General features: G+C 42.9%; 1 protein-coding gene across 3 annotated transcripts in view; it reads left to right on the forward strand.

The window, feature by feature from the left end:
* The window catches only part of PTPRB (protein tyrosine phosphatase receptor type B), a 66674-nt gene that overhangs the window by 47680 nt on the left and 4645 nt on the right, over nucleotides 1-14349 (forward strand). For 2 of the 3 annotated variants that reach the window (XM_069773598.1, XM_069773599.1), the window contains 13 exons: nucleotides 32-275; nucleotides 1417-1523; nucleotides 2043-2142; nucleotides 3833-3916; nucleotides 4033-4050; nucleotides 4156-4237; nucleotides 4690-4780; nucleotides 5996-6072; nucleotides 6895-7029; nucleotides 8132-8254; nucleotides 8468-8631; nucleotides 9882-10017; nucleotides 13170-13290. In XM_069773598.1, coding sequence (XP_069629699.1) covers nucleotides 32-275; nucleotides 1417-1523; nucleotides 2043-2142; nucleotides 3833-3916; nucleotides 4033-4050; nucleotides 4156-4237; nucleotides 4690-4780; nucleotides 5996-6072; nucleotides 6895-7029; nucleotides 8132-8254; nucleotides 8468-8631; nucleotides 9882-10017; nucleotides 13170-13290 — 1482 coding nt within the window. Of the gene's footprint in view, nucleotides 1-31; nucleotides 276-1416; nucleotides 1524-2042; nucleotides 2143-3832; nucleotides 3917-4032; nucleotides 4051-4155; nucleotides 4238-4689; nucleotides 4781-5995; nucleotides 6073-6894; nucleotides 7030-8131; nucleotides 8255-8467; nucleotides 8632-9881; nucleotides 10018-13169; nucleotides 14342-14349 lie in introns of those variants that run through there. The other variant, XM_069773597.1, reaches the window with a different exon arrangement.

Consider the following 14349-nt stretch of genomic DNA (forward strand, 5'->3'; position numbering starts at 1 on the left):
AACCTTCTTTCTCTCTCTGCACGTGATGTAGGTAGTGAAGGACCAAAGCCTGATGAGCAGCACCCATTACCTTCCTACCTGGAGTACAAACACAATGACTCCATACGCATCTACCAGACAAATTATTTTGCCAGTAGATGTGCTGAAAACCCTGACAGTGACTATAAAAGCTTTGACATTAAGCTTGGAGGAGAAATGGAAAATCTGGGAGGAAGGTGTGATCCAGATCAGCAAAAATTCTGCGATGGACCCCTAAAGCCTCGGACTGCTTATAGGTTAGATTTATGTTGGTAGTTGTGCTCTGTCACATTATTAGGCATGGTGCTGTCTGGATGCTTGGTAGACTTGAGCTTCTGTAGATTAATAACTGTGTTTTATGATGTTCTTTGTGTTTCACTGTGAATTTATAAAAGTTTTATCCATGCCCCCACCCCATAGATATGAACCAGTCCTTCACTAGCATGGGAATGATATGATTAATTATGCACAAAACTCTGTGCAGTGAATAGGTTTATTTATTTCCCTCAACTTGATGGGCAGCTCTCCTATAGCTGCTAAATCTTTCTTTGCAAAGACTTAAGATGGTCAGCTAAGTCAGAAGACTACTCAACAGGAGAAGGCAAGGATGCTTCACTCACTCTGTTTGGCACCACTACCCCACACCAGTCATTTTGAACAAGCTAGAAAAACCTGGAGGTTATCCTAACCTGTGGCACCATGCCCAGGCTCCAGAGCTAGGCCCATGTTAGCTGTAGGGTGTAGAAGAGGGTGACTGCCAAGACCAGGCTCAGCAGTTATGCAGGCTGTGAGACCAAATGTGAGCTCCAGTGCAGCTCAGTCACGCCCTTCCCGCAGGCAAACACTCTCCCAAGAGGTCTGCAAGCTGCTTACTGGACCATATGGATAGAAGGCACCTGCCAGGCAGTGCACATCATGCCTCTCAGCGTCTCATCATCATCAAGATAGTGCTACCCTACCACAGTCTGCTCTCATTAGGGCACGTTTCCCAAAAATTCAGACTGGGAAATGCCCAGGTTATCAGGAGAACTAAGACTGTAGCATTTCTCCATTAGCACAGCCCTGCCCAGCCACGTGAAGGGAAAACATCCCCACCAAGAAGCATTTCCAAGTCCTCTCTCCACTGCAGCTTCTGCTAGTCCTGCCTTCAGGCATGGTCGGGCTGTGTGTGCCAGCAGCCAGAGCCCTGTTACCTCTGCCAGGGAACCTGAGAGCTCTCCACCTGCACTAGCTGGGCTCCCCCCGCTATAGTATTTAACTCAGGTGCCCACATTAAGAACTGTCTGTGCTCAGTGGAAAGGTTTTAGTTCTCTCTAAGGGGCAAATGAGTTCTTACTTTTCTGCTGTTGGTTCTGAACATCTGATGAGCTCTAACTATAAAGGTACTGGTTTTTTTAGGATCAGCATACGGGCTTTTACCCAGCTCTTCAGTGAAGACCCAAAGGAACTCCCTAAACCACTCTTCACAGACACCTTCTTCTCTTTACCGATCACTACAGAGGCAGGTTAGTTTCAGGCTTGTTTTTCAATGACTGTAGCATGTGATTATATATTGTGCCTCAGAACACTCTGGATCCGGAACTATTTGCAAGGAGTGGAACAAAACCAGATTGTTGTGCATGTCCTGAAGGCTGCTCTGAAATGAGGCTGGAGCTGTGGCTCATCCAGCCTTAGTTTGAAAACTCAGAGGATTGTTTGATGCAGCTGCTGACAGTAAAGGAAAGGGTGAACGCTCAGTGAGGCTATCACCAAGAAAGTTTCAAAGTGCAAGAGAACCAAACTCCCATATAATGGGGCTGTGCTTTCTTTTACTGTGGTTGGAAGTCAAAGATTTTGTGTAATGTTTGGAATAAATAAGGACAGAAAATCAACGGCAGGTTTTAGCTAAGTGTTTAAATGCCTTGCATTTCCTTATATTTAACCATTTTCTTTAGCTGATAATAATATATCACCTGAAATTTATTGATTCTTTGATTCTTCATACCTTTTCCTCAAGATATATAAATACACTGTTTTGTTTCTAGAGCCTCTGTTTGGAATTATTGAAGGTGTGAGTGCTGGCTTGTTTCTGATTGTGATGTTAGTGGCTGTTACTGCTTTATTTGTCTGCAGACAAAAAGTTAGGTAAGTTGAGTCCCTTTATCAGTCTCCGTTATTGAAGTTAGGTCAAATTATATTCATTTAAGTAATACAATATTTAAAGTGTGGAGGAATGCACTGAACTATTTGACAGATAAAATCTATGTCCCCCAACATCTGTACACACTAAGTATAGAACTAATGACTTACATATTAAGAGATCTATATATTCTTGATTCAGATACCTACTGATGTTAGTCAGGATTATCTCATAGAGGATCCTTGTAGCTTTTAGTTTTCAGTAGGAGTCTGAATATTTCTGAACCACTGGTTTATCATTCGAACTGAATGTCTTTTGTCAAAAATGAAATGTTTCAAATTCATTTCATCTACATTGTAGATTGGAAGCTCTTGAAACTGTTCATTTAGACTTTATTATTTCAGTTTAAAAATCTTAAGGTGTGGCATTACCTCAAGTGTCCAAAAGATTAGTTCAAACTTTACTTTTTTTTTTGTCAATTATAGTTGTATATTTCACATTATAGATGAATCTTAAATAATGAATTTTAAATGTATTTTTAAAAAGTGAAATACTCTATCTCAACTTTGAAAAATTTAAACCATTTTGCGTGACTGAAAGAGATACGACATTATTGATGTGAAATTCCTTGTGGTTTCTGAAATAAAAAAAAGATCAACATTTCCATTATGTGGGAGTCTCTGGAAATCTGAAATTCAGTTCTTTTACTGATACAAGATTAGGTCTATTTTGTTTTGAATTTGCTTTTCAGATGCCAGGATTTCACATTGAAAAAACATGTTTTCTGACTAGTCGTAGCTTTTAGCTGGAGTGGATTTACCCTTTAGCAATGCTATTCTTAAGCTCTATGAACAAATTCAGTGTATTCCTCTATATGCCATCCAAAAAAAAGAGGCATAAATCATTAGCAATAGTAAATAAAGTCTGCTTTTGCATGTATAGACTTGTGCACTCCTAAGCATCTCAGTACACAGAGCATGAACAGAGTGCAAATTGATGTGTTTTCCACCTTGCACATCTCATTGCATTTAGATAACCTTCAGATAGAGTGTGGTTTCTTCCTGTGAGTTAAATAGCCAGCAGGACTGCAATTATACCAGTATGGTTTTCCCTCAACATACATAAAGAGAAAGCATTCTCTAAGGGAAGGGTGTTGAAGGAGGAGATGGCAGTGAAAGGATACTAACCGTATGGAGTCAGTACCACTTCTGCGGCTTTCCCAAAGCCTACTGTGGTACTGCCACTTAATCCTGCCATGAACCTGGGCATCTCCTAGAGACCTGGTCTGCAGAGTGGATGTGCTGGAAACTGTAGACCTTTTACAGCTCTGAAAATCTACCTACATGTTCCTCTCTGCATGTAGAGAATCAACCAGTTTAGGGCCCGTCTTAGCATAGGACACCCTCCATAATGATAGACTGGGCTGTGAGTGTTTCAGAGCAAGAAAAAAGTTGTATTGCCTGTGCACATGCATACACTCCACATCACTATTATCAAACTGAAATACAAGAAAACTCCGTGCCACAGCTAAAAGCAATGTCACAAATCAAATCAGAAACACAAATCAAAACAGACTTAAGATAAATTCCTTTTTTCCAACTTACCAACTTTTTTCCAATGTAAATTATGTTATTGGCAGCTCTTACCAGTATCAGAACATAACGGTAAAACAGAATACCTTCCTTTTTATTCCAGCAATGGCCACGAGAGACCTACAGCAAGGCTGAGCATTCGCAGGGACAGGCCACTGTCAGTCCATCTGAACTTGGGCCAAAGAGGGTAACATCAAAAGTTTTGTTTCTAAGAGCAGTATTTTAACATGGCATCATGGATGAACAGTCCCATCTGGTCACTCACTGATGAAGTGTTTCTTTTTCTTTTGAAATCATTTCTAGGAACCGGAAAACTTCCAGGTAAAAAGAAAAAATTAATACCTAAAAAAACTTCTTGATAACCAACTGGATAAATTATGACTGTGATTCATCCTGTGATTTTCTTCCTCCTGTTGAATATTTTAGTCCGATCAAAGTCAGTCATTTTGAAGCACACTTCACCAAACTTCAAGCAGACTCCAACTACCTCCTGTCCAAGGAGTATGAGGTGGGATCCTAACCTAGGCAAAGGACTTGCTTTATGAAGGGGCGGGCTGGCTGAATCAATGGGTTAGAAAGGCCTGCATTTGTTTGTCTTATTCACACAAGTCCAAATAAGTTTGAGAGTCTCACCTGAACTCCACTTTTCCTAGTGCAGAAACCAGCTCTTATTTGGCATAGCATATTCTGGTTAGCAGCCTCTGCCTGATACCTATCTGGCTGAGGTCAGGAGCATTCATTTGTGTGGCACATCTGTGTGATAAAGCATGGAAAGCACCTGCCAGCCATGTGCTTGCTTTAAACCAGTATGATTAGCTATTTAATTTCAGATTGTTTTTTTAAAAAAAACACCCATTCTCTGTCCGTGGCCTTTGAGAGCTGATAAGTACTGTGTCCTCCTGTGTTGTCACGTCCTTTAATTATTTTCACCTCACATTTTATTCCTACATTTTTTTGCAGGACTTGAAAGATGTGGGTCGAAACCAGACATGTGACATAGCGCTTCTGTCAGAGAACAGAGGGAAGAATCGATACAATAATATATTGCCCTGTGAGTTTTAGGTTTGGTTGTGTAATATTACATCACACCAGCTATTTTTCACTTTTTTCAGCAAGCCTAGTGGAAAAGAGAGTGCAGCCAATCCCTTCCCTCCTCTCTGTCAGAGATGAAATACCTCTGCCAGCTCAGGTTCTGGTGCTTTGAGGCAGATGATGTATGGCCCTGAATAGCTTCACACAGACCAGTAATTTCATTTCACACTAGAGGTGTAATGGCTAGTGTTCAGTCTAGAGAGAAAAAGCTCCAGCTATTAGGGCCGTTCAGTCACTGCTGATAACAAGGATAGTAGAAATAACAGTAGGGTTGTTTACATACAGGGTATCATCCATTCATTGCTTTTTGACAGCCTTGCCAAATCTTTCTTCTTCAGAGGACACAGCAAACCTACTATACAATGTAAAGCTAGTGTGGTTCTGGTTCTGCATGATAAGACACACATGTAAGGTTATCCCTGTTCTCCTGGTGCAAGACCTGTCATTGAGAGTTTACCCCTTTAATCTCCTATCTGGCGGTTTTGGAGGCAACGTGCTGTGCATCTAGGAGGAACACCACATGACTTGCTGTTCCACATGCTGCCCTGCTGCTGGATGGGGTATGTGCTTGGAGCACAGCTTCACAGCTTCTCCTGTGTTCTGCCTGCTGTGCCGGGCTGGGGAGCATGCCCATGATGTTGTGAAGAAACAACACCTGCCTGAGATCCAGCATGGCATTATCTCATGAATCAGTGACCCGGTGGCTTAGGCATTCTGTATCTCTCTACAGAGGGTTCTCTACCCAGGGAATATGGTTAGCCTGCTCACACATTAGCTTGGGAGCTGTGCAGACCACTGAAGCACTACCGCTCTTTCAAGGGCAGTGCTGGGCACTGCTCTCCAGTACAGCACACTGCTGCCAGGATCAAAGAAGGATGCTGTTGTGGCTCTTTTGTTGCCATAACAAATCCTGTGCAACTCAGCAGAGGAAATTTGGGATATTAACTGCTTCCTGCTTGTCCATCCATCCATCTCCTAGTCTTTGGAACGCTCCACAGCACTCATGAATGAAAGAGGCAGTACAAATATAAACAGTTATCCCTTTAAATTAGCCCTCTATATAAAATCCTTGTAATAATGCTGCCAGTCCTTTCACAAATGCATTTCTGTAAATGGGAGAGGGACTGATAATCAAGACCTAGTCATAAGCCTCCTGTAATCAATTTCTTCATAGATGACACATCAAGAGTGAAGCTTTCCAATGTGGACGATGACCCTTGCTCAGACTACATTAATGCAAGCTACATACCAGTAAGTGACTCAAGGATGGTATTTTACAGTCCTCCCTCCAGTGTTAATTTGTCCTTCATCTAAAACTGAATATAAAGCTGGATGCTTAAGGCTCCCCTCCCCCTTCATTTATTCACTTGAGCTAGAAGTCTGAGAACTCATTTTGTGGGTGTGCTGAAAGGCTGTGTCTGACTGCCATTAAGTTAACTGTGAGTGATTTACCCAGCACTTAAGGATTCTTGGATTGCTATAGTTATGTAAGATAGCAGGTCTAATTGGCCAAGGACACATTTTTAAAGGTCACTGGTTTTATACAGTGTCCACAACAACTGTAGCTATCACTCCAGGTGGCATCCTCATTGTGGAGCTGTAGCTCATCCTGACAATGTTGGCACCATGCAGGATGGTGAAACTGGCTGAGATTAAAATAATGCCCTTTGCCAAAGAGTTGTGATTGATAATAGCAGTGGCTTTAGCAATCCAGATTTGAAGCCAGAACTCAGCTAATTTATTAAAAACAGTAAATAAAACAAAACCTCTGAGTAGTTCCAAAATTGCTTGAGACTGTGCTGAACACAATAGAACAATGAAAAGCTTTGACTGCCACAAAAGGAACAGTATTTAGATACACTGCCGCAGTCTCTTCCTTTTCTCTGCTCCAAGCAGCCTTCTGTTTCCAGGTCCAAGCTGGTTCCAGGTCCAACAATTCAGCTCTCAAAACTATTGTCCCAGCAAGGGCATTGTTGCTGCAGAGTCCTGGCTGCAACCCCATGGCTTGTTCAGTTGCTAGAAGATCTTTTTTTCTGCCTTTATGAAAACTAATGGAGTTCTCTTTACTTGCAGGGCAATAATTTCCGCAGGGAATACATAGCGACTCAGGGCCCTTTGCCTGGCACCAAAGATGAGTTCTGGAAGATGGCATGGGAGCAAAATGTTCACAATATTGTCATGGTAACCCAGTGCGTTGAGAAGGGCCGGGTGAGCAGTGACTCTTCATTGTTATTAATGACTGTTTTAACATCTGTTGAAAGTTTAAGCTTATTATTTGCATCACACTAATGCAAAAGGCCCCAGTCAAGGAGATACACAGTAAGAGATAAGAGATATAATCTAAAGACTGGGGACAGATTAAGGCTGTGAAGTGAGGATGCAGTGACCATCCCAAGATCTTGCAACGTGTCAAGGCTATAGTTAGGAACAGAGCTCAGTGCTTCTGGTCTCTAATCCAGGACTTTGCTCACTAGTACTAATATAATCCCCTTGAGCATGCAGAAGGACAACCACCAGCAAAAAATGCCTGTTTATCACATCAAGTCTGATCAACTACTACTTTAAATATAAGGTCTAGAGAGCAAATGTTGATCATTAAATAGATGGAATTCTCTCTGATGCATAAGCCCTGATGTAGTAAGCAAGGACACCACTTATGCACTTAACAGTCTTACTGAGTGCAAGTGTAGGTAGGTTATTTAGCTGTCTCAGCAATCCACCCCCCCAGGTATGACCACGTCCTGCACCCTTTGTAAGACAGGGACTAGATCTGTAAAAAGATTACACAAACTTGAAGTAGTGATCATCTAGTGGCACATATGGGGATATTTCATTTCAGTTTACCATTTTTTCTTGAGGAGATGGGGAAAGCAGGTGCAGGACAGGCAGCCACATGTCTCCTGCACCTCACTGGCTGAGTGGGACTGCACTGTCATGTCTCAGCAAGAGGTGGGGAAGCGGGCACTGGAGGCCCAGTTCTCATCCCAGCAAAGCTCTGAGAAGACTTGGTGTAGAAAATGTTGTGGCATCCAGAAGAGGTTATCAGTGAAATGCTTCCCATTCCCCCCATCACAGACATCTGTGATGAGAGCTTCCACTTCCCAGCCCCATCCTAGCCCATTCCCATCGCAGGCCCTGTTTGTTGAGCTGACATGGTGGGGGTTGGCATCTCACTCTGAATGCAGCTGTTGCCTTTCTTCCTTCATCCTCAGGCACAGGAGGTCTGAAGTCTGCTTCTGCCAGTGCTGGATGAAGGCATTGTTTACAGCTGTTACTGACAATAAATCTGTCTTTTTCTGTGTCCCTGTAGGTGAAGTGTGATCACTACTGGCCCCTTGACCAGGATTCCTTGTACTATGGAGACCTGATCGTTGAGATGCTGTCTGAATCCGTGCTCCCAGAATGGACAATACGAGAGTTTAAAATCTGCAGTGTATGTTTGTGTTAATCTTTTTTTATAAAAAAATTAATTGGCTTAAAACCACTTGCAAGGCTAAATTAGGAAGGTTTCTTCTGCTGTAGCACAGTTGCATCATGCCCAGCTCATCTCTGGTGGCAGCTGTGGCATTTGCTCTGAAGGTGCATGTTATGTGTGTCCCCTCCTCTCTTGTCTGTTCTGATGACCCACAATGTTGTATCCCAACAGGAAGAGCAGCTTGACTCAACAAGGCTCATTCGTCACTTCCACTACACTGTCTGGCCAGACCATGGTGTGCCAGAGACCACCCAGTCCCTGATCCAGTTTGTCAGAACTGTAAGGGATTATATCAACAGGACCCCAGACACAGGACCAACTATTGTGCACTGCAGGTATGTGCAGCAGCAAAAGGTCAGCGACACAGAGCCTTTGTGCATACCCTCGGGAAGATCCCAAATGTTCATCCCTGTTAGGCCATGGGCAGCCACAGAACCTGAGACAGCTGATGGGCTTAAGTCTCCAGATACATCAGAGCAGCATTCCCAAGGCATATGCACTTGCTCACAACCTCACCCTGGAGATGACCCAAAAATGACTCTCGGGGAACCACTGTGTCTCTGTGGGATCACTGGAGAGCACTAAAGGTGTCAGCAGCTGCCACTGCTCATAAGCTTTTGCATTCTTAAATTGCCTGTGTGCTGCTGTTGTGGCCCAACATCTGAATCACAAAGGGTTGTTCTGAAAAGGTAAGATATACCCAGGGGTGAATCTGACTATGTATGGATGTTGAGACTAGCTGGAGATCCATCCTTTCCTCCATTCTGCCTGAGACTCCCTCTCCTTACTGCCTTCTCATGCTCTTCTGTTATTGTGCCATCTCTGGCAGCCATAGGGCTGCAGTTTTTCCTCTGCTCTGTGATCCACCCATACACACGTATACAAAAAAGGCAAAACTGGACTGCCTGATCCGTGATCCACTGGCCAGCTGCAGGAGAATATAGGGTTACAGAGTGAGAGAGTGCAGTGTGGTGCTGTATGTATCTTCTGATAAAGCCATATGCTCACTGGTACTACCTGACAGTAGTATCTGTCCCCTCCACCCATTACATGGGCTGAGGCATGTATCTTACATGACCCCACCTGTGTCTGCCTGTACATGATGTGCTGCAACATGTCAGATGTCTACTGTATCACCGACTGGTCAACTTTCCTCTTCCCAGCCTCCTGTCTCCAAACCCCACCTCCCAGCATTTTAGCTACTGGGGACTCTGGGATACTTTGCCTTATTCTGCCTTTCCGCAAGGCACAAGCCAACTGATCTTTTAGAATCAAGCCTACTTGTTCATCAGTGGAGAGAAGAGGTTTAGAAGTTACAGTCAGGTGCAGTCTCTCAGTGTATCTCGATGACTGAGTTAATCCATAGCAGAAAGCAGTGTGGGCAGTAGCAGAGATACCTCTACCATCGCTATCCTTTCCTCCTTCCTAAAGAAATTCCACCATAAAGTATTTGAAGTCCCAGAGATGCCATTTGAACAATGAGCTTCTCACCCTAGAGATCTGAACTTTATAAAACTATCATATGAAGACAGTGAATGCTTTGATCCATCTCCTTTTAAATGTTTTGGATTGTTTTCTTTTCCAGTGCTGGTGTTGGCAGGACTGGCACATTCATTGCACTGGACCGAATTCTGCAGCAGCTGGATTCAAAGGACACTGTCGACATTTATGCAGCAGTACATGATCTAAGGCTTCACCGGGTTCACATGGTTCAGACAGAGGTAAGTTTTAAATAGCCAAATACAGCCTTTAAATACAGCAACACCAGCTGCAGTATATAATAATCAGACTCTCATCTTAAAGGCTCTCAAAGCACTTCACAGTTACTCCACTGTAAAATACTAGTTAGATATATTTTAGCTCTGTGAGAATTTCTAGTTCAGGATTGGCTCTCATACAGTGGGTCCAAACCATAACAAGTGGTAGCTATGCTTCCTATAGATTTCTCCTGTTGGCGCTGGCCCACGATCACCCCAGCAGTGTTATGCAGCTTAACAGCACATTGTTGTGCTAGTGCAGTGTCCAGTAAATGAGCTTTGAGCAGAGTTAGGTCCTTCAGGGGTGGGTTTGGAGACAAGCCTAAATCAGACAGATAGGTTGACATAATAGGGAAAAGGAATGGAGAGCAGAGAAAATTAGATGTACGTAATTTTAAAACTCTAAGCACTGTGACCTTGTGGCTTTGCAGTTCATTTTTTATTGAGCTGCTCTATCATTTTCATTAATGGTATTGGAAAGTTGATCAGCATTCTCCTAACATACTATGCAAAAGCAAGTACATTTATTCTCGAAGTGCAGAAAGAGTATGTGTTTGGGATTTCTTTCTATGCTTTTAAAGCTGCAAGAAAATCACTTTACACTAATAGCAGCTAAGCACTTAGGAGCTGATTTAATAAAGGCGAGTTGTGGAGGCAGTCTTTACACTTTGGCTGTGAACTGTTAATAGAGGAATCGGAACAAGTTTGATGGGTCTGCCTGTAGCTTGATACTAATGGAGCTCTCTTGCAATTTGGAAATGAAAATATCAGTGGCAGCGCTTCCTGATAGATGTAAAATTCATACATGGGTATAAAGAGAGGCTCAACAGGGAATGCAAAAGAGATTTCCTGGAACTATCTTAAACACAGAAGACCTCCTGTTGGAGGGGAGACAGATTTTCAGCCTGGTCTGGGTATTCTCAGAGACAGATCCATCTTACCTTCTACATTCCTATCAACCATAGTCAGCAAAGGCAGACAGGCATCTCAGGAGGGTGGCTCTTTTTCCCTAGTTGGAAAAAAGAGGCAACTACCTCAAGAACCTAAATTTGACACCAGGCTTATAGACAAATGAATTTGTGTGATACAAAGCCCACCTTTGGCATGAGCTTGACATGACATCTAAGTCAAAAGGCAGCCAAACCCAAGCAGAATAATAATGAGGAGGACCCCACCTTCCCACTACCAGCGCTACATGCACTTCTGCCCCAATAGCAGTGGCTCAAGTCTTACCCAGATCCCTGTTGTAACCAGTCCTGCCCCTGGAAGAATTCACAGTCAGCATCCCAGAGACAGGTTGACAGAAATCTTTTGCAGCTCACACGTACTCACCCCGCTTGAGCTGTAGCATGCTTGTAGACTGACCATGTAGCTGTGTCAGTGCACAGCCACTGAGCTGCTGTATTCTCAGCAAGTCTTATTAAACTGAACTGTCAGTCGCATCTGTATATGGTTTCTGATTTGGACCTGCCTTTCATCAAGGTAGCTTGGAGTACAAGCAATGCAATTTCTCATCCTCCTGCAAGAAAATGAAGTAAATTTATTCTGGAGTTTTATGATGATTCAAAGTTTGCAATTAGCCGTGAATTATGAAGTAACTCTTACCCATCTTTTAAGAAAAAGTAAAGGAGATGGGGAGAGGGGGAAGAAAAGTCCGCGCCACAAACTCCAATGTGTTTGAAGACCCTAGCTCCTTCTGTTACTGTTCATGTCTTGGCTTCCACAATCTGTTTGGAGGTTGAGATAAAAGCTAGGTCCCCATCTGTTGATGTGGTGGAAGCCAAATCCCACTGGGGATCACAGGCCAGCAAATAGGACTGTTTGCAATGAGATGCTCCAGCCAAAGGTCACAGCACCATCCTGCTTGACATTATGCAGTCACAGTAAAATAGCAGCAATAAAACACTGCCCCTGCTTTAGACTTGGCTGAAAGCTGTTTAAGACAAGAGACTGCCCCTGGAGACATGCAGGGGAGTAACAAAACTGTGTCCATCAGCTCAAAAGGCAGTGGGCTCAGCACAGCAGCTGTAACACAGACAGAGAAGCTGTCCACCGTTTCAGTCCCAAGTGGTCTCTGCCAAAGGAAGTCTCCATGCCTTGGCCAACTTTCCACCGAATTGGTGGGTGGGGTGCAAGATTCTGCTCCACAGAGACAGCAGCCGTATGTGCATAACAGCAGGCATCCTCACTTCCCAGAGCCAGAGCACTGAGAAAAATGCACAGAGCAGTAGCTGAATTTCTTGTGAAAAATAAGTAAAGAAGATGTAGGGGGAGAAAATGCATATGCTTATTAGAGAAATTATGTCTTTGAGATAAAGTAATATTAGAAAGGTACACCATGATATATAAAGATGCTCGGCCTAATTTGGGGGTACCTTGCTACACTAATCAAAAAACAGTAATGACCCATGTCAAAAACCACAAAGACTAGCAAAGCATGGGGATTTAACAACCTGTTCTATCAAGGTAGTTTGATAAATAGTCAATAACATGCTGACTCTCCCTACTTTGGTTATGAATGTCATCTTAGCTCCCTTCTATGAATGGCACTCTTCAGAAAAGACAGTCTGTCATTCACTGCATAGTCAGAAGCAATCTTATAACTTATATTGGATCAAAAAAATACTGCTTTTGCCAGAAAATTTGGGTCTATCAAAGTTCTATGACATATTTATATATTATGATAAAATTCTGTAGAGAAGACTTCTTTTCAGAACAAAAAAATCAGGAAATTGTTTGTGTCTTCTGTGTGCTTCCCTGCACATATTAATTCTGTTACATGTACTTTATACCAAAGCATTCAGAAGTAGCTATCCAACACAGCATTGTGTCAAATTATGCCTTACAGTTGATAAGAGCCTTCACTCATGACATGATCCATCAAAACATATTATGTTCATTTATGTTCTACTGGTAGCATTTCTGAAAACAGGTGATCATAAAACTTTACTGTATTACTAGTGTGAAAAGGAGATTAATTCTAGAAGTGTATTTTCATTTTTAACACTACCCTTGATTTTGTGCGAGGGAGTTGGCCTGTAATGATTTTTCACAGTACAGAAAATTAAATTACAAAATTTCCAAGAATGACTTAAAAAAAAATAATTCTTTTGCAGTGTCAATATGTGTATCTACATCAATGTGTGAGAGATGTGTTAAGAGCCAGAAAACTTCGCGGTGAACAAGAAAATCCCTTGTTTCCAATATATGAAAATGTGAATCCAGAGTATCACAGAGGTAAGTGCAAGTTTATCAAATTGTAAAATGTTTCAAATGTAATAGCTCATTGACAATGTAATTGAGGGGGAAAATTGTGCTATCCTTTGCCATCAATTTTTATTCTCTCCTGGACCTTCATTTGTTCACTCCTCTGCTCTTGTCACTCTTGCAATTGCATCTTTGTTTCCTTCATTAGTAGTCATTATAACATCTCTTCCTGCTCCTACCTTACCTTCATGCTCTCCATGTCTCACACTTCACGATACCTCTGCTGTTGGGGGAACTGAATCCCTTCCCTATCATGATACTGGCTTCCTCCTTTACCTCAACAGTGTTTACGCCATCCACTTTTAAGCACACTGAGGCCACTGGCTGGGCTCACTGGGCTCTTCTGTCATTCAGAGAGTTCGATTTCTCTCCTGAATCACCCTCATTTGCTCTTGACCACACAGGCGGCCTTAGGAGACTTCCCATCTGCCTTGACGGGATAATGGAGGTGTCCAAGGCTGTGCTCTTTCTTTCTCCCCCAACTCTCCATCCTTGTAGGCTCTTTTTCCTAGCCTGTATCCAGTCCCTTGGTGACAACAGTTGCAGGAATAGCAAACCTGGCACTAGCACTGCCCTTCACCTCCTGTTCTTATGGCCAGAGGACCAGTCTGGAGAAGCTGTAAGCAGAGGTGGCCTGTGTGTCCTGGTAGAGCTGATTCCTAAGGGCTGTAGAAGTTTTCAGAGTCAGACAGCAGGATCTCGGTCGCTCCTCAAATTTGGGCATTAGGAATTGAGATTATATGATGAGAGATCAAAATAATTTTCTTGATGTAGCCTGTAGAAATCAGAGTTGTCATCAACAGGTAGAGCAGGCTTGGAGGAGGCCAAGGACTGAAACAACCAGGGTTCCACAAGTTGGGAGTGCCAGCAAAAGCAGAGGTGGCGTCTGCTCTTTAGCAGTCACATCAGTCACCAGCCAGCACTGCTGCCACACAGCCACCTTTCAGAGCACTGTAGTCAGCTGGCAGATTTGAACATGAAGCCACCTGGGGTGTTTTAATTTTTCTAATCTCAGTTTTCCTTGCTTTC

This window comes from Haliaeetus albicilla, chromosome 28 (assembly GCF_947461875.1).
Source record: "Haliaeetus albicilla chromosome 28, bHalAlb1.1, whole genome shotgun sequence".
In the NCBI taxonomy this organism is placed as follows: Eukaryota; Metazoa; Chordata; class Aves; order Accipitriformes; family Accipitridae; genus Haliaeetus; species Haliaeetus albicilla.